At 38.1% G+C, this 20,142-nt stretch overlaps 1 protein-coding gene across 14 annotated transcripts in view; it reads left to right on the top strand.

Annotated features, from left to right (window-relative positions):
• Camk2d (calcium/calmodulin dependent protein kinase II delta) overlaps positions 1-10,753 on the top strand; it is a 258,224-nt gene extending 247,471 nt beyond the window's left edge. For 13 of the 14 annotated variants that reach the window (XM_070022483.1, XM_070022490.1, XM_070022485.1 and 10 more), the window contains 4 exons: positions 2,442-2,536; positions 5,022-5,250; positions 7,102-7,196; positions 8,522-10,753. In XM_070022483.1, coding sequence (XP_069878584.1) covers positions 2,442-2,536; positions 5,022-5,250; positions 7,102-7,168 — 391 coding nt within the window. In that variant the 3' untranslated portion in view covers positions 7,169-7,196; positions 8,522-10,753. The remainder of the gene's footprint in view (positions 1-2,441; positions 2,537-5,021; positions 5,251-7,101; positions 7,197-8,521) is intronic. The other variant, XM_070022486.1, reaches the window with a different exon arrangement.
• The last annotated feature ends 9,389 nt before the right edge of the window (positions 10,754-20,142 follow it).

Below are 20,142 nucleotides of genomic sequence, written 5' to 3'. Positions count from 1 at the left end.
TTGATTTTTGATTCGTGGAGAGGGAATTATAGCCAAGAAAAATTTGAATGCTTTCTGTATGGATAGATAATGTGGATATTTTAAATAATACAACACATTGGAGGCACACCACCTCTCTATTCCTTTGCCTCAAGAAGCTGTGCTTTCAGGCCTAGATATAATCCAAGAGGACTTCTGATTGGAAGATTTTTTAACGGAAGAATGTATCGGTATCCTGTAACTCTCTCAGCAGGTCCACAAAACATTTGTTCACAGAGTATGCACACAAATGCACAAACACATACACTCGGAAAATCTAAAAATCTTTGAACCTTTTTAAAATATAAAGCCTATTATGGACTATACGTGATAGAAGAAAAGATGGATTGATGTAGATAGATGGATGGATGAATAGATGAGTAGATGAACAGACATGATAGATAGATAGATAGATAGATAGATAGATAGATAGATAGATAGACAGATAAGAAAGATTTAACAAGCATTAACTATATTGTCTCTATTGAAACCTGGATAAAGATATAACAGTGATTTCAGATGATTTTGGAGCTATTGTGAAGTAGAAAGAAATTTTGATTCAGTAATTCTGACAACCCAAATCCATATTTGTAGAGAAAACAATAGCTCCAGGCAAAATAAATTCCTGTTGCCATAGAAACACTATTCCTATTTTGCTCCTTAGGAAGAGATTATATATATTTGATTTGAGCCCAACAGAGAACCTGAGACAAAATTTATAATCTCACTCCCGCCCCCAGATTTAAGGCTTTCTAACTACAAAGGATAATTGATGTGATTTTCTATGTTAAAATTGTGCTTCGTATTTGTTCCATATTGTGTGAATAGTACCGCACTTTTTGAAAACAACTAGCTAAGTTAAACTCTGGAAATATGTTTTCTTGTTGAATAGTTAAGAAATTTTGTGCCAGATGTGGTGGTGCATGCTTTTAATTCCAGAGACCTGGAAAGTGGAGATCATCAAGACCATTCTTAGGCAAAATGTTAGTGAAAAAAATGTATCTTAACAAATAAGCCAGGCTTTGTAGTTTATGGCTGTAATCTCAGCTCCACAGGAAGCACAGGTAAGGGAAGTGTGGTTTGAGATCTGAACTGGGCAAGAAAACAAAAACAAGACACTGTCTGACAAACAACTAAAATAAAAAGGAATGGAGCCATGCTAGCATGTTAAGCACTTATGTAGCGTAAGTGAGTCTATGTTTAAATCCCAGTACCACAAAAGAGAGAAAGAAAGTAACAAGGGAAAGAATAAACAATAAACTTTGCCTGCTAAGCAGAGATTTCTGTGTAATACCAGAAATGGTCCCATTGACAGTATTGCCCTTTGGAGAAAATTAACAAACAGGTCCAAATCCTTTCATTTGTAGTATTTTATCGACCTTATGAATTCTCACTAATTCTCCAAATCCAGGTTTGGTTATATTCTCTGTAAAACCTACCTTGGTCATCCTAAGCAGAAAGGATCTCATCTCCACCTTGTTTCCATTGGGCTTAGTATCCCAGTGGGCACCATATTGAAGGGTCAATCACCACCTCCCAAACAAAACCAGCAAATTCTCAGAGATGCTATCCACCTGCCCTCTACATTCCCACATTCCGTCCAACTCATTCATAAAAACCCAGCTCAAATTTGCATTCCTTCTCGAATCTGCCCTAGGGAATGTTATCTAGAACTTAACTACTTTGCATCAACTTTTATTTTAATATTAGTTATTGTGTTATAAATGCTTGTTTGGGAAAATATCTGTTACACAGTAAATAATTCAACAGTTCTTTATTAAATAAATTTTCCTAAAGAAAGCCCAATGGCTTTCTCTGAATATTTAGAATATTTACCGCTTTGTTGAGTTTCACTGCTGAGATTATAATGAAAACCATTATGTGCGTTTGAACCTCCTACTAATTTTCTTTTGAAAGTACAGTGAATCTCAAACAGCTTCCTGGACAGGAGATGCAATGTTTTCCTTCCCATCAATGAGAATATTGTTAGAAAGTACAGTTCATCGAACATTATTACAATAATATTCAATTCTGGAAAGTGAAAGGACTCTACAGGACTTGGAGAATGTCTTAGACTTCAATTAGGAAAATATTTGAATATTTAGAAATCATTTTTGAGGTGGTAAACTTCAAGGTTAGAGAAAATTGGAGAATTCATCTTGAAAATTAAAAAGTAAAAAAAAATTTGAAAAAGGAGTCTTTCCTACTTGAAGAGACAGAAAGTTTTGTCCCTATCACAGTTCTCTGAAAAATGTTTGTTAGAGATATTGTTGACCCATCTTACCCTGGTCTATGACAAATATATGGTTTGGGTGTTTTTTAGGGCTTCTTTCCTTCAGAAGATGGAGAAATATGAATGCTTACATGAAAATCTACAAAACTAATTAGGCACATTTCTTGACTGATTGTTTTCCTTCCTGCAGAAAAATCTGTGACCCAGGCCTCACTGCTTTTGAACCTGAAGCTTTGGGGAACTTAGTGGAAGGGATGGATTTTCACCGATTCTACTTTGAAAATGGTACATTTATTCCAAACCCTCTGTAGCCTGCCTTTTCCAACTTCAACCCTGTCAACTTCAACCCATTTTCATATTCTTTGTCTCTTTTCTGCCATGAAAATTTTTGCCTTCAGCCAGTATTTTTTTGTGTGCTTGAAATTAAAATTATAGATAGATTGGTAGACAGACAGACAGACAGACAGACAGACAGACAGACAGACAGACAGACAGACAGACAGACAGATAGATAGATAGATAGATAGATAGATAGATAGATAGATAGATAGATAGATAGATAGATAGATAGATAGATAGAATGTAGGTGTATACATCACAATATAGTCACATGCATATATCCAACTAAAAAGTTTGGTATTTTGAAAAACAATTGCATTGCATAAAAAGTAATATTGACCAAAAACATCCATTAAATCCTAATGAATGTATTTATTTTCAAAGTAAAATGAAAACAAAGGAGCATAATGAGAAAAACAAAAACAAAACCTTCCATTCATAGTGCTTCAGTGGTCTCATAGGGTTTTAGTGGTCTCAGGGGAAGCAGCTGAATTTCAGAGGATGATGGCAAAGGTTTGTGCACTACGGAAATCCCTCAGGTCATCAAGAATAAAGTAAACCTGTAATTCCCTTTATCCCTGTCTTCTTTAACCCCAATGACAGTATTCAACCACACATCATATTTATATATGCTTGGAGTGAATGTAGTCTCTGTTATATTTATATGGTGCATGGAGTGAGTTCAGTCTTTCAGGGGCGAGATGTCATTATAGGAATAATAACAGGATAATTAAGACTACTCTTAGTGACTAGGTGTTAACAAGAATATCTGATTTTTAAGTTCAGATGTACTGAATGAATTACTTTTTCTTGTATACACTAGGCATTTACAGACAAGTTGAAAAAAAATCAAGTGATACATTCCCATTCACAAAGCTTCAGTAAATGTTTTCAGCCTGTCTGCATTCTAGCACTCTGATGAAGCAGGCCCTAGTCCTCCCAACTCTCAACTAAAACATTTCATCAGTCCATTAACATTTTAACCTATTTCAGCATAACTATATTTTATTACATTGCATAAATATACATTATTCATTATGGGCCATCTTTTTTATTTTTATTTTTATTAAAAAATCTTTATTGGAGCTGGGAAGGTGGCTCAGTGGTAGAGCGCTTGCCTTACATGCATGAGGCCCTGGGTTCCATTCCTCAGCACCACATAAGCAAAAAGAAAAAAGCCAGAAGTGGCGCTGTGGCTCAAGTGGTAGAGCGCTAGCCTTGAGCTGAAGAGCTGAGGGACAGCGCCCAGGCCCAGAGTTCAGGCCTCACGACCGGACCCAAAAAAACAAAATTAAAAGAAACTAAAAAAAAAAAATCTTTATTAAACAGAAGGGTTACAGTTGCATAAGTCAGGCAAAGAAGAATACATTTGCTTTTCAACAATGTCACACCTTCCTTCCCTCTCTCCCAGTTTTTCGCTCCCATCCCACCCACAAGTTATAATAACTCATTTTCAACATGGTGTCCAGTGAGTAATGTTGCTGCATTTTAAAATTTTTTAAATTTGTTATTATCTTTGAGTAGTTGCACAAAGAGGTGCCACATAACAAAGCACTTTATGAATACAATGCATCACTCCTTCGATCTTCTCACCCCCTTTCAACCTACCCTCTCTTCCCTTACTTTTCTTAATTTTATCATATATACAATAAATTTGTATCATGATATTATGATCATCAAATAAGTTTGATGATCATAATATCTTGTATAATTGAAGAGTTATATCTGAGAAAGAGAAGCATGTTTGAATACCAGCTAGAGCAGTTCCATCCATTCTGGTCATCTAAATAAGAAACACCATCAATGAGTAATGGACACTACATTTTCCAATCATTTTATCACTTCATAATCCTAATGGGTATGGCTCTCAAAACACCAGAGTCTGAAACCTGATAAAGACTACCTAAAGTTTTCAAAAGAAAAAACTAGAGGGCTAGAACCAGGCTATGTGGTCAGCCATGTATTGTCACAAATAGATGAACACAGCTGGGGACTGGTGGCTCATGTAATCCTAGCTACACACACACACACACACACACACACACACACACACACACACACACACACACACACACACACACACACACACAGTGGACCACTCTCCTGCATGGAGCAGTCACAGGATGCTATGCAGAAACCAATACATGCCAAGGGAGTGATCTCCATGGCTGATACAATATTATTTCCCTCATCTCATCATCTCCACTAACAAAACCCACCCACCACAAGCTATCATGGCAACTGTCCCAGTGGGTCCTCCATTAAAATATCAGGAACTGCACCTAAGCAAGGCACTTAGTATAAATAAATTAAGGAATGAACAGGTGGCATTCCATTTTGTGATCTCAACTGAACTTATGACTGATTTTCACAGTTGATACAGAAAGTCCTTTTTGTTGTTGTTGTTCCTTTGCATGGTGTTCGCTTTCAGCTTTGTCCAAAAGCAACAAACCAATCCACACGATCATCCTGAACCCCCACGTCCACCTCGTGGGGGACGACGCGGCCTGCATCGCGTACATCAGGCTCACACAGTACATGGATGGCAGCGGGATGCCAAAGACAATGCAGTCCGAAGAGACCCGCGTGTGGCACCGCAGGGACGGGAAATGGCAGAATGTCCATTTTCATCGTTCCGGGTCACCAACAGTCCCCATCAAGTAAGTAAATGTCTGCAAGCTTCCTTGTCACTGTGTCAGATACTTCTAATCACCCCCACGGTTGGTAGCATGGCCTGTGTTATTTACTGCTGGTGTGGGTTACCAGTGGAAGCCTTTTGTGAGTTGAGGCCTGACGTGGGCAGTACAAGATCATTTTAGATAGGAACTAGAAGCTATTGCATTTGTTTATCATAGGGCTAAATTGGGTGAATTCGTATGATGGGGCAAAATATTTGTTACTTCATTTTGTTTCATTTTTGTGCCCATATTGAAGCTGGAACACAGGGCCTGGGCACTGTTGCTTAGCTTTTCCACTCAAGCTGGTACTCCACCACATGAGCCAAACCCCCACTTCTGGCTTTTTCCTGGTTGGTTGGAGATAAGAGTCGCACAGGCTTTTCTGCCCTGGCTGGCTTTGAATCATGACTTTCAGATCTCAGCCTCCTGAGTAGCAAGGATGACAGGCATGAGCCATCAGTGTCTGGCTGTGATTTCATTTTCACAATTGGTAGAGGAAGAGGGTAAGGGAGGAAGCACAAAGAAGGGTTTCTGATATGGCCAATGTACTACCAAGAGCTTTTGCTTCCTACACTATCCCTGAGGTACTGACGCTAGGGAAAATGTGCAAAGCAATATGTAAAAAGTCCATCCTACCTTGTGTGGAAGTATGTTCTCACCTTGTCGCTTAATTCAGTCAAAAATCAGAAGAGTGCTTATTGTACAGCATCTTGGTGCTCCTCCTGTTCCAGATACAGCGTGAGGTATCGCCCTTAGGGAGCATCATTCAGTTTAGAAAGCAACTAATCACTGCCACCACAAAGAGCTATAAAATGATATTTATAATCAACTTCCTGGTGGAATGAATCACCGACGTGGCCCAGTGTTTATGACAGTAGGGATATAGACTTTGACTATAACGTAGAATTCTGAATGAGATCTTACATGATAAGTGGAATTTGAAGACATGAAAAGATAGAACAAAGGGGAGACCATCAAAGGAGCATTATGGGAAGAAAGGAGTGTCAGGACTCCAGTTAGCATGATAAAACATAGGTAAAGGAGGTTCCACCCAGGCGGAAGGAGATAGGTGGTTATTGGCTACATAAGGAGATTGGAGAGGAACAAGGAGGGGAATTTAGAATTGGTTGGGAGAACTTTGTCCACTGTTGATTTCTTTGAAAATTCTCTCATCAGAATCTGGATCTCTTTTCTTTCTTTTCTTTTTTTGTGCCCATACTGGGGCTTGAACTCAGAGTCTGGGCACCTTCCCTTCACTTTTTCTCTCAAGGTTGGTGCTCCACCACTTGAACCACAGCTCCACATCTGTTTTTTTTGAGATAAGAGTCTTGTATGCTCAATCTTTCCTACCCAGTCTGGCTTTCAACCGTGTTTCTCACTTAGATCTTAATCTGCTGAGTAGCTAGGATGACAGACACAAAATCTGACAGGCCTGGTAAAATCGATATGATAATACATGATCAGCCACAGTGGTTTACAAAGGCCTTCTCTCTAGCCTTAATAATCATATATCATTGCTGGATTTCCGCAATGTGGGTCAACAAATGACCAAAAAGTAGACTAAAATTTATTCCCAAGTGAATAACTATGTTATCAAGAGGAAAACAAGAAGGGAATATGAAGAAAATGAAGACACCAACACTTGCATGTATCTGGGCTTATTTTACCTCAAAGAGGCATGGACACAAATTGCCAATTAATACAGGTGGGGTTACATTTATACAGTACTACAGGGCTGGGCTCTCTTGCCGTTCTGGGAAGTTTAATGGGTTAGAGCCTATTTAAGACAACTTCGTTTTATGCCAGATGGCTTAAATGGGCTTCTCTTAATAGGCCACAGTGTATTCCAAATGGGAGAGAAAACTTCTCAGGAGGCACCCCTTTGTGGCAAAACATCTAAGGCCTGAAAACCATTCACATTGGGTCTTGTAAGTAATGTCCTGCTCTGTGCTACTTGGTGATTGGAGCTATGGACTGAAAAGTTGCATGGCTGTTTCTCTTCCCTTTGAAAGATATTCGCACTGCATTATACTCAATGAAACACCTACCAGGTCTTTGAAAATCCAGTGCAATTTTGCATGAGCCCTAACATCTAACAGTGAGCACCATTTTAGAGCATAACCCTTACTTGAGAGGTCATAAGTACCTTTTCGCAGTATTTGGATTGTATCATTCTAGACCTCTGGAGTTGCCATGTCAATAGTTGGTTATGTATGACTGGTTCAGCTCAGACAACTTTCAATTATCCAGAGTAAGTTATATTAAGTTTTAGAGCCTGTTGGTGTCTTAATTCTTTTTTCAGAATTTACCATTACTGTAAGCAGTTTGCAATGATCAGTATGTAAATGAGTGTAATACATGCTTCTGAATGTATGATGGTTGTCTATGATGACAATCACAAGAGAATCAACCTAAAATTTAAAATGTCCAAAATGAAGTAATACCAAAGGATAATTGAAAGTTGACTATGATTACGTTTATGCTCATGATGATGGGTCCAAAGACATATGGGTTAGAAATATTTTTTGTACTCAGAGATGACCTCAAAGCTGGGCACCAGTGGCTCACGCCTGTAATCCTAGCTACTCAAGAGGCTGAGATCTGAGGATCAGAGTTTGAAGCCAATCTGGGTATGAAACTCTTATCTTCAATAAACTACTCAGAAAAAGCTGGAAATGGCACTGTGGCTCAAGTGGAAGAGCACTAGCCTTGAGCACAAAGAGGCTCAGAGACATTGCCCAGGTCCTGAGTTCAAGCCCCAAGACTGGCATAAATAAATCAAACCTTTAAGAAATAAGTTCTCTGCTGTTGCTGTACAAAATTAAATACAAATAAGTACTCTTTTCTCCACCTTTTAGACTATATCTCTTGCTGAATTGGCTTCAAGATTGATTTCCTAAGTAGTCTAAAAACAAGAAAAAGCTCAAGATAAATTTACACTATGAGTGTGTTTCAACCAAATAATATTAATGTATTAAATCTGTTTAGTAACTATGAATGCTGTTGACCCTGTCTCTTTATTTGTGTGAACAAATAGATCATACCGGTAATATTTGTAAATACTCTTTGTTAAACATTGTGCCTTTGTTAAACATTGTAATGCTCTCGACTAAAAAGTTCTTATGCCTAGTGTTTTCAATCTAATCTTCAGCTGAGTTATGAAAAGCCTAGCTTTGTCCCCTCTGTGGCAAAGCAGTTTGATGGTACTTCATCAACCCATATAACTTATTTTTCCTCCCCTTTCTTCTTTCAGCTAATGATCAACAGTGCCACTTCCGCATTCTCTGTTCTCAAGGCACCTGGAGAGTAACCTTGGACCATCCTCTCCTCCTCTTCATGCATGGTTCTGAGTGCATGAAGTTGTGAAGGTCCTAGTGGAATGCCTATGTGATCATCACCCTCTCATCTATTCCTTCCTATACATTGTTTACACTTCAACTACCAGGCTGGGATGCCCAATGCAACTTCAGTTACTGTTGGCAAACAATGGGGGGAGGTCAGACACACCAACAAAAAAGTCCACAATATTCCAAGTGCAACCTTTTCATCAACTTATTTTGTGTATGCCAAGATTGAACAGACTTAACATTTTTGTTGTTTTCTGAATGACAGCAAGTATGAGAAATGCAAAAAAAAAAAAAAGAAATTTAATTCTTTGCTGTTAATCTGATTTGATTTTTCTTTATTTCTTTCATTTTTTTTGCAAGGCACACATACACACACACACACACACACACACACACACACACACACACACACACACACACACACACACACACACACCTTCAGTCTCCTAGTGTGATCCTGGTTAAAATGGATGGTTCTTCTATGAGTGTTTTGTTGTTAAACAATTAAAGTGGGCTTGATATATGAACAAAATTACATATGAATGTAGAAGAAAGAATGTCCTGGTGAGATTCTATCAAAGCCATGTTGTTTTAGTCAAACTGTGTAAACTGGAAAACACGTCATTTACAAGTTTGATCATTTCAGGGCAGATGCACTGTTCTGCTGAATTCACTCAGATGAATTCACTAAGGTTCTTTTTTTTTTTTCTTTTTCACATCTTTATGTTTTCTTCATTTATCCTATTTGTTTACTACTTTTGTTTGCTTTTGAAATCTTCTTTTGTTGTTGTTGTTTTCTTTCTGTCCCCCATTCTTTATACTTATTTCTGTGTTTGGCTGGTAGTATGTAAGAGCAAAATAGAAGTGATTTGTGTGTGGTGAAGGTCAAGTAGAAATGGAAGTCTTTTGGAGAGAGCTAAACTAGCATTTTTGATATATTTAATTCTGCTCAAGCTCTGATTTAGCCGTAGGCGTCCTAAACATGATAGAGCTATTTGGATTGTGGAAACTTCAATAAAAGCAAGAAAGTCCCTGCTGTAAATGAGGAATGATCTTTTTCATTGGTGCAATTGCCAGAAAGCCAAGCCAAGAGCAGATCAGAGTTTTGTGCAAAAGCTCCCTTCCACCTTGTGGAATAGGAAGCCCCTCCTCCCTGCCTGTCATTGAGCTATCTTTCTAAAATTAGAGTGCTTAACAATGTTTTCCATTTTCATACATGTTTTGAACTTGATCTTTGTGACTTGGGATTTTAATTTCTCATTGTTTTCCTCTTCTCTCTTAAGTCAGAATATTATTCTTTTCCTCCAAGGAATTAAGATTTTTTTCCCCCAGTTTCAAACAAAATGAAAAGGGAAATGTCCCGATTTTTTTTTCTTCTATGCTTCTTTCTCGTCTTTCTTTGTTGAATGAATTTCCTGTGAGGCTTTTCCTCATCCCTGCAATACTTAATAGTGCATGGAATCTCCATCTGACTTATTTTATCCATAATCACCCATACTCCTCAGAAACCTATTTTTAAAGCAGAAGCAAAAAATATAAAAATAAAAATAAAAAAATTAAAAAATCAACAAAAAAACCCAACCCATCCCTTTTCTCCGATGCTACCTTTCTCTGTTGATTACGTATCACCGTAAATATTGTTGCTAGTGGATGTATGTAGCTGGGTTGAAGCTTTTCTGATAATTATTACACAAATTTAAAACATTATATATTTAAAATGAATATATACAGTAAATGTATTGAGCCATGTTAACCTGCCAATGAGATCTGTGAGGAAAAAAAGAAATGGCCTCATTTTTTTCCCTTTATAATTTCTTTCACCTTTTTGTGAGGCGGCTCCACGTGACATTCATGTATTTAAAATTAAAAAGAAAATAGGTGTAGAGTGTTTCTTGTTTTTTACACTTTGAACTTAGCATGTGGTGTTGAAGTATTATCATAGATCAAGTTTGTCTTCCCCACTGCAATGTGAGGAAATTGTGATTTGTTCTCTCCGCCACAATTTAATTACACATTTATTATCTTCTATCATTTTGAAACACTGCAGTTTACCATGGGACACTGTATATATTTCTTGCCATAATGGTAAATGATTGATTGATATATTTAAGAGTTAATAAATTTGTGATTTCTGCTGATGTATGTGTCCATCTTTATTTCTTTCTTTTTACATTGATTTATTCTGTCATTACTAACCTTAAGGAGTTGTACAAAGGAATTGCCACCCAACAAAGAAGAGGAGGGTATGGTATTTATGTGTGGTAAAAGACAATGCCAAGGGCAGAGTGTCCTTCAAGGATTTTATTTAGTACCAAACAATTTGCCCTTGGGGAGAATGGCAAGCTAATTGTTCTCTGCAGCATAAAACAATGGTCTCTCTAGGGGAAAGTCTGCTAAAAGAAAAAAAAAATCAACAATGAAAAGACCAGCCATAGAAATTTCACTTGACTGCTGAGATGTTCCTTGGCTAACTCCAATCTGAGCAGACAGTGATATTATCTCTAGTACACAGGCAGCACCAGTCACTTCCACCTGTCTACCCCACACTGTCAACCTGAGTGGACAGAAAGCTCAAACTGTTTCACATTTCCTAACAGTACCACCTGCTGTTTCCTTCATAACTGTTTATGCTGTTTATGTTGCTTACCCAGAACGCTCTGGCCCTGCTCCATTAGCCTGATTCTTACTTATTTCTTAAGGCTGGGTTTAGAGTGTCATCACTTCCAGCCAATCTCCTTAGGCAGCGCTCCACCTTGCTTTCCTTCTCTGTAGTTTGTATTTACTATCCTATAACCATTGTTTTAAATATATATATTTATAACACATAAATGAATAATAATATATAACATATATTATTACTATATTATTGTACATTTTATAATATATATTATATAATACACACACACACACACACACACACACACACATATATATATATATATATATATATATATATATATATATATATTCTTTACATAGTGGCTCACACCTGTAATCCTAGCTATTCAGGAGGCTCTGATCTGAGAAGTACAGTTTTAAGCCAGAATAGGCAGGAAACTTTGTGAGACTCCCATCTCCAATTAATCAACAAAACGTTGAAATGGAGCTGCGGCTCAAATAGTAATGTGCCAGCCATGAGTAAAAGTGCTAAAGTATAGTGCCCATACCTTGAGTTCAAGCCACAGTACTGGCACAAAAATCAAAGATATCATCTCTCTACCCATGGATCCCTCGATCTATATTTCTGTCTCCTTTATTAGAATATTACTGGACTATATCAGTATAGAGAAGAACTATATATTTATCCTTTTATTTCTAAAACCAAACCAGAGGAAGCGAGGGAGTTACCATTAATAAATAGCTGCTGATCTGAGGCTATGATGAAAGTAGAAGCCTCAGAATGTACTAGGTTAGTCCTGGCTTTCACTTTGGGTTCTGTGGTGGTTGTCTTGATAAGTTAAGCACATCATGTCTTCTCTCCATACTCCTCAATTTCCATATTTATATAATGACACAAGACATACTAATTTAACAAGAACAACCTGAGGATTTGAACTAATGGATACAGAATTCCTGAACTATTTGATAGGTATTCAGTGGTAGCAGCTCTCATGGTTGGAAACAGTTTTACTTGCTTAGAAAGGTATCTAACTCTTGTGGTTCTGTTTACTGCTGTTAATAATGTATTCAAATGGGCTCAGCAGGAAGATGAGAAGCACTAAGTGAGGTCCCCATCTCTCAGAAAGTAAGAAAGGTGCCCCCACAGTATAACCCCTGCTTTCACTATATTTGTTGTGTCAGTATAACTTGTGGAGGAGATGGGGAAAAACAAGTCGTTTAAGGATACAGGTGGACCTGTTGCAACAATGAGAAGTACAAGTTGTCATGTCGAAAACGAGCTTTACAACGTTGGGGGGGGGGGATTGGGTGGGAGAGTGGGGGGGAGGCTGGGAAGGGATGTGAAGGGTAAACAAAGGAGGAGGCTGCAATGCTTGATAAGAAATGTATGCATTATTCTGCCCATGTAATTGTAACCCCTCTGTACAATATGTTCACAAAAAAAAATTAAATTAAATTAAAAATAAAGCACAGGCACACATGCTAGAATAATAAAAAAAAAAAAAAAGAAAGAAAGTAAAAAACGTGGAGCCAAATGAACGAAGACACTCTAGGAGGTTCTCAAGGGATATTAGTTGGAAGTAACTGAAAAATTGAATCTCCAGGCAAAGAATTCTTTATGATGCAAGGCAATTTTCACCAAGGTAATTACATGTGATGCAAAGAGAAGTTTAGAAGACACAAGTTGGGAGGGAAATAAATTTTTTGTGCTCTCCTTTTGTCAGATTAACTATTAAAGATAATAAAAAGAATGAAAATAATTGCAAAGTAAAATAGAAAATATCGCTGGAAACAAGATAGAAAAAATAGTAACAAATAAAACCAACTATATTAAAGTAAAAAATTACAAAAATTAAGAATAAGAGGTGTGAATCTATAAAAAGATTACAATGAAAACCAGCCTATGTGGCCACAGATCTTTGATTAATCAGTAAGTCTTCTTAAACTACCAAGGCATGTGACAGCGGAGTCAAGTGTTTACAGAATTCCAGGCCTTTAAATCAGAACAAAATAAAAATAAGCAAATAAATCTGCAAAAGGCATGTTTTCTCAGACTAGGGCTGGCTAGATTGAAAACAGATGGACATTTTCAGATAGGATGTTAACTGATAACAGATAAGGTCACTCACTATTTGATCACAAGAAATGTTCTCCTTTGAAATGTGCTATTGTTTTGTAACAACTGAAACTTTTCTGTGATTTATTCATAACAAGTGTTTTTACCTCTTAAAAAAAAAATCATGAGCCAGGCACTGGTGGCTCATGCCTATAATCCCAGCTACTCAAGATATTGAGGTCTGAGGATTGTGGTTCAAAGCAAGCCCAGGTAAGAAAGTCCTTGGGATTCTTATCTCCAATTAAGCACCAGAAAACTGGAAGCGGAGCTGTGGCTCAAAGTGCTAGAGCTCTGACCTTGAGCAAAACAGCTCAAGGATAGCCTCAAGACCAGAGTTCAAGCCCCATGATTGACAAAAAACCAAAAAAAAAGTCACATGGAGTTCCTGGTTTCAAAATGTTCTATGATTCTGTTCCCTTAGACCAGTGTTTATGGTAGTAGTAGACGTAGTCATAAGGGCAGATGCCCTTGCTGCCACTGCCCCAACCCCCACTGACAAATGCTTGCTGGGCTTTCCTGACAGCCCCTATGTGGACATTGAAGGGTTTGTTTGACTTTATTGTTGTTGTTGTTTGTGTTGGTCTGGCAGCAGCTTGAACTCAGGGCCTGGGCACTGCCCTTGAGCTTTTTCACTCAAAGCTGGTGCTCTCCCACTTGACCATAGATCCAATTCCAGCTTTTTGGGTGACTAATGAAAATAAGAGTCTCTGGTTTGTGGACCCTGGATGACTTTGATCTGTGATCCTCAGATCTCAGCCTCCTGAATAGCTAGAATTACATGTCTATACTTTTTTCTCAATCTCTGAGTAGCCAGCCTTTTCCCCTCAACCTTTCTTTGAAAGTTTTGGAACTCTTCTTTTTTCTATCCTTATTTAATTCTCAAATATTACATATATATGTATATATATATATATATATATATATATATATATATATATATATCCAGCCCAAATCAATTCCCTAAACTCCATAGTCACATCCCAAATCCTATATGAAATCTATACTATAGATCCAATAATGGGGGATGGTAGGGGAAAAACAAAGGAGGCAACAATGCTTGATAAGAAATGTACTCATTACCTTACTCATGTAACTGTAAACCCTCTGTACAGTATTTTTATGTTTATAAAAACATATAAAAATAAAATAAAATACCAGTCCCCTTTCTCCCCATTGATCAGACAAGAAACTTTGATCTCTTTCTAAAGTCTTCTTTTCCTTTTTGTGATGTTATCATTTTCAAAACTTAACCATGATCGGAAATCTCCAGATGCCACCAGCTAACTCCTCCACCCAAACCACCATCATCTCTCCCTACTTATCTCCTGGCTTCTAGTCTCAATTCAGCAGACAAAGTGAACTTGTTAAGATGTAAGAGAAATCATAATCCTTTGCCGCTCTGATGCATCCAGTGGTTTACACAAAGTAAAAGCCAAAAGTCAAACTTTTTTATTGGGCTTTGAGGCCTTTCTGGTCTGGATCCCCCATTGCTTTTCCCCTCTATGAACCTGCCAAGAAGGATCCTGTCTCAGGGCCTTTGCATTGACTGAGCCTGAATTATCTACCTCAGATCCAAATAGCTGCCTCATTTGCTTTGTCATTCTTTCACAAAATTAAATTACCTTTTTGATAAAAGCATCAATGACTTACCTCAAGATTTCAGGCTCCCTCCCAACTAGGTCCCTTATATCCTCTGTCTTTGATTTATTTTTCTCCTTAGCATGCACAATTTTATATATGTCTCTCCTCATTTTACCTTTGTATGAATTGTCGCCTCCCATCTAATATACACAACTCCAAAAAGAAAGGGATTTTCATCTCTTTGGTTTGCTGATATGTTCCCAGGTCCTAGAATAGCTGGAACATAATGAATATTTACAGCTGGAGGAGAAGATAAACTGCCCGCTCTCCTGTCTTATAGAAATGCTAAAGCTCTCAGCTCCTGTGTAAGTGCTTCAGAGTAATCTCAACATTGCTCGCATCATTTTTACTTGGAAAAAAAAAAAGAAAAATGACAGTTCATTTGAAGCTTAGGAATAAACTTTCGGCATTGTTGTTCCCCATGTGGAACTCTTTAAGGCTGTCAAGAATCAAAAACTAAGTTCCAAATTTCTTCAAGAATGAGAAAAATATATTATTTGCCAGAGTAGGACATATATGAGTCAACTCCAGGACTGTTTATTTCTGTGACTCAATAACATGAAAAGGCTCAATTCCTTTCCATTTTTTCCCCCATCTTTGCCCTTCAGAGAAGGTAAACTGCATCCTGTAGGTGAGGAGGCCCCAGGGCCCCACAGTGCATGATTCAGTTCCTCATGTTACCTCCAAAGCCAACACAGCCAGGGGAAGAGTAGTTGCTCTCTGTCTCCTCCACGCCCCCATTCCTGCCTCTAGCTAGGAGCAGTATCCTAGCAGCCAGCTGACCCAGAACCAGATCGCATGCCATGCCCTATTTGGCATTGACTGATCAGGGCAGACCCTGAGCTACAGTGATCCATTTTTTTTTTTTTTTTTTGTCACTTAGTAACTGGAATGTTTTGCTTTTTTTCCAGGAAGGCTTTGGGGACTGAGATGGTCCAATTTAACAGACATGTAGGAAAGTCAGAAAGTCATCATTTGTATTGTTCTCTTCAGTGGAGGGGGGAATTAAATGTGAAGAAATAAATTGGTAGTTTCTGTCATCTGTACCTCTCACTGCCCCCTGCCCCCCTCAACTTTCACATCTTCTTTCTTGCCGTATGTTCATATGTTCAGGGGAGCTAATACTGGAAAATTCTTTCATAGACTCTTTTGGGACTGGGACAAATGAAGCCACTTCACTCTGAAGTTACTCCAGGAATTCCAGTCTTACAAAGGGGTCATTAAAACACATTTTGCCCTACTCTAATTCTAATGAAAAAACTGCTTCGCAGAAAACCAAGTTAGGATGACTTGGTATCTGAAACCACACCCTCGGTGTGTGTTTTTCAAGTTTCTTAAATTCTGATGGGGTTTTTTTTCCTTTGCTTTTCTTTCAATAAACAAAACAAGTGGGTAGGTGAAAGTAGGACTAACAAGCAAGAAAATATCAACAGTCTTATTCACCAGCCACCTACTTGGTTCTAGCCCAGCAAAGAGAACAAAGGAACAACAGTGTGTTCATCTGGAGAACCTGTTCCCCACAGACTGAAGAAATAATTTGCTGTCGCGTGGGAAGTTGTGTTTTGCTCAATGATTTGTGATTAGGTGGTGGTGCAGTACAATACATCTCTGTGTCAGTGACTCAGAGGCTGCGACAGAAGATGGCTGGTTAAATCATAATGGTCTGTCACATCTCCACTCTCAGAATTACCTTCCCCTTGTATTGTCTCTTTTCGTTTTAACCACTACTACTTTCTCCCTCTCAAATAGACTGGCCTTCTGCTGTTGAAGCTGTAAGGTACAGTCCTGGGGCAGGAGAGGGTGAGGGAGACAATTGACCTCAGAGGAATAATTTTCAAAACAAATATTATCATCACACTCCTGTCTTCCCTCAAGCCATGTAAGAAAATTAGTCCAGTCTGCTTAAAGATGAAAAACTCAATATAAATACATGCAAACAGAAGCATAGAGAAAGACCCAGCAAACTGAGTACTTTAGAATGGCAGACAGGTACTTAACTGACAATTTAGAGATAAGGAATTAAAAAGAGAAAATAAAACAAAATTTCCTCACAAGGAGGGAAGAAGAAGAAAAGAACCTTTGATCAAGAGGTTATTCTGTGACAGGCACTGTGGCAGAAATATGGGGACCAAAGCCCCTGAGCAGAAGATCAGAATTATAGGCTGAGTGACACATTGTCCCTAACCTGGTCCTATTCCCCCCCACCCCCACCAGAGATTACTGCTCAAAAGAATAAATATGAAACCAACCCAGATGCCCCTCAGTAGATGAAGGATAAAGAAAATGTGATATATATATATTAGAATTGTATGCCTCTATCAGAAAGAATGACATGGCCCCATTTGTTAGGAAATGGAAAGATTTGGAAAAAATTATATTAAGCGAAGTAAGCCAGGCCCAAAGAAATATAGGTCCCATGGTTTCCCTTATTTGCAATAACTAGTATATGCCTGAGACAAGCAGAAACTGTCGGATAAGTTGTTAGGCTAAATGAACCCCAAGATAAGGACTCAAATGGTTTTTTTTCTTGCTATTGTTTCTAACATATTTGTAAGACATTTCTTGGTTGCTTTGTATGTCCTTCCCCCACGGTATAACCCCTGTTTTCACTGTATTTGATATTGGTATAATTTGTGGAGGGGAAGGGAAAAAACAAATTGTTTAAATAGGGATACAGGTGGACCCATTGCAACAATTAGATGTACAAGACGCTATGTTGAAAAACGAACTTTACAACTTTGGCGGGGGGAGGGGGGAAGCAGGATGGGGGGACCGGGTGACGGGGATGGGGAGATTGGAAGGGATGGGAAGGGAAAACAAAGGAGGAGGCAACAATGCTTGATAAGAAATGTACTCATTATCTTGCCCATGTAAATGTAATCCCTCTGTACAGTATTTTCACAATAAAAAAAAGAATAAATAACAACAACAAAATCATTAGGACATACTCAAGTAAACAAGCTTGACTTTTGGGAGAAGTCACACTTAGCCACAGGAGAGCTTTTATGGCTCAGCCATTACTCATTTCCTAAGAAATTGGAGTTTGAGGCACCGAGCAGCTGGAAAAGCAGTATCCTGGGTCTTACTCAATGCAATCCCTCCATGGATGAGGGGATACACTGTGCAGAAAGAAGACAAGCGAAGTGAGGGAAAGAGGGAACAGGAACAGCAGCAAGAAACCTCAAGTGTGTATCTTCTTTGGATTAAAGCTATCATTGAGTACATGAATGAGTACATCCATATCTTCTTTCAATTTTTTAAAAAGTTTATTGTGTGTGTGAGAATACTTACTGGGTCTTGAACTACAGGCCTCTCTCACGCTCAGTTAGCTTTTTTATTCAAGGCTGGTGATCTACCACTTGAGCCACAATTCCGCTTCTTGTTTTTTGCTGATTAATTGGGGGGTAAATGTCTCTCGGATTTGTCTGCTCAGGCTGGATTTTGAACAAAGATCCTCAGATTTCAGCCTTCTAAGGAGCTAGGATTGCCAGCAAGACCTTGCTCAACATCTTTTGTGGTTCTAAGGTGGTTGTGATCATGTATACCTGTAATCCCAACTGCTTGTGAGGCGAAGGCATAAAAATCAGAGTGTATGACCGGCCTGGACAAAGTTAGTGAGATCATGTCTCTAAAACAAAACACAAACAAAAGATCAAGAGCTGTGGCTCAAATGGTAGAACACTAGCTTAATATTTGAAAGGCTATAGGTTAACAATGCTTTTAGTGGTTCTGTGCTAATTTGTTTATCTAAATGATACACCATTTATTTCATCAGTCACCTATCAGCGAATATACATGATTTTTCTTACTTTTATGCTATCAGCGATAAACAGTGAATGTTCTTATAGCTGACACTTTCATAAGCCCTTCATTATTTCCCTAGAGAAATTGCAAGAGGAGAAGCCACTGAGTCATCCATTCAGTGTGAATCTCACAACAGAAGTTATGATTTATAGGGCAGAAATCATCAGAAAACAAATTGCATACTCAAGCTTACTCTGTGTTAATTTTTTTTGAATCTCAAATCTGGGTTTCCTCATTTCACATCCAGTATGTTTCTGTTCAGCACCCACACAGCAACGATACAGGAAGAAGGATAATAGAATGGAAGGTGAGGTCCCTTGTAAAGATCAGATAGATGGCTTGTAGATGCTATCCAGTCTAATCTCTAATCTTGTGAATGAGAAATGCAAAAAAAAAAAAAAAAGATCAATGTGTGTTAGCAATTTAAAGCTTAAAATCAAATTCAAGGCCTCACACCAGTGGCTCATGCCTGTAAATCCTAGCTACTCAGGAGGCTGAGATCTGAAGATCAAAGCCAAAACTCAAAAACAAACAGGCAAGAAAGTCTGTGAGACTCTTATTTCCAAGTAACCACCAGAAAACCGGAAGTGGTGCTGTGACCCAAGTGATAGATCACTAGCCTTGAGCTGAAGAGCTCAGAGACAGCACCTGGGCCCAGAGTTCAAGCCCCATGATTGACAAAAAAAAAAAAAATCAAGCTCAATGTAGAGTAACTCTAATCCTAGTTCCAAGAAAGACTGAAGCAAGGTCTCTAGTTTAAAACCAGCATATATATATAATTATATATACAGCATGGGATCATGGCCACATACTATCTCAAAAAAGAAAAAATGGAAAAAAGAAAAAGAAAAGGAAAACAAAAACATAAAGAAAAAGAAAAAGAGCCCATGTAATTGTAACCCCTCTGTATGGTATTTTCACAATAAAAAAAAAAGAAAAAGAAAAAATATAAAGAAAAACACCACAAACAGACACAGATAGATAGATAGATAGATAGATAGATAGATAGATAGACAGACAGACAGACTTATAAATCCAGGACATTGTTTCTCCAGCAATTTAGTTCCAGGATCTTAAAAAGAATTGACAATCTCATAAAGCATTTTCTTTTTGGCCAAACATTTAAAATTAATTTGAAGTTGGTCAAGATGGAATAGCAGGGTCCAGATTTCATCTCTTGTCTAAAATAATTTTAACAGCAGGTAAAATAAGTGAAACAATGGGTAACAGGTATCACAAACTGTGAACTCAGGAAGTAGAGCATAATCAGAGTGGCGGGGATGGTCCCAGTCCATCACCAAGAATGTTGTCAGCCTCTATCATGAGGCCAGGAAAGCCCAGCGTTAC

This window comes from Dipodomys merriami, unplaced genomic scaffold (genome assembly GCF_024711535.1).
Source record: "Dipodomys merriami isolate MVZ:Mamm:240054 unplaced genomic scaffold, mDipMer1.0.p SCAF_15, whole genome shotgun sequence".
NCBI classification, from domain to species: Eukaryota; Metazoa; Chordata; class Mammalia; order Rodentia; family Heteromyidae; genus Dipodomys; species Dipodomys merriami.
The sequence above is the reverse complement of the archived record's forward strand: the minus strand, read 5'-3'. Positions and strand labels throughout refer to the sequence as shown.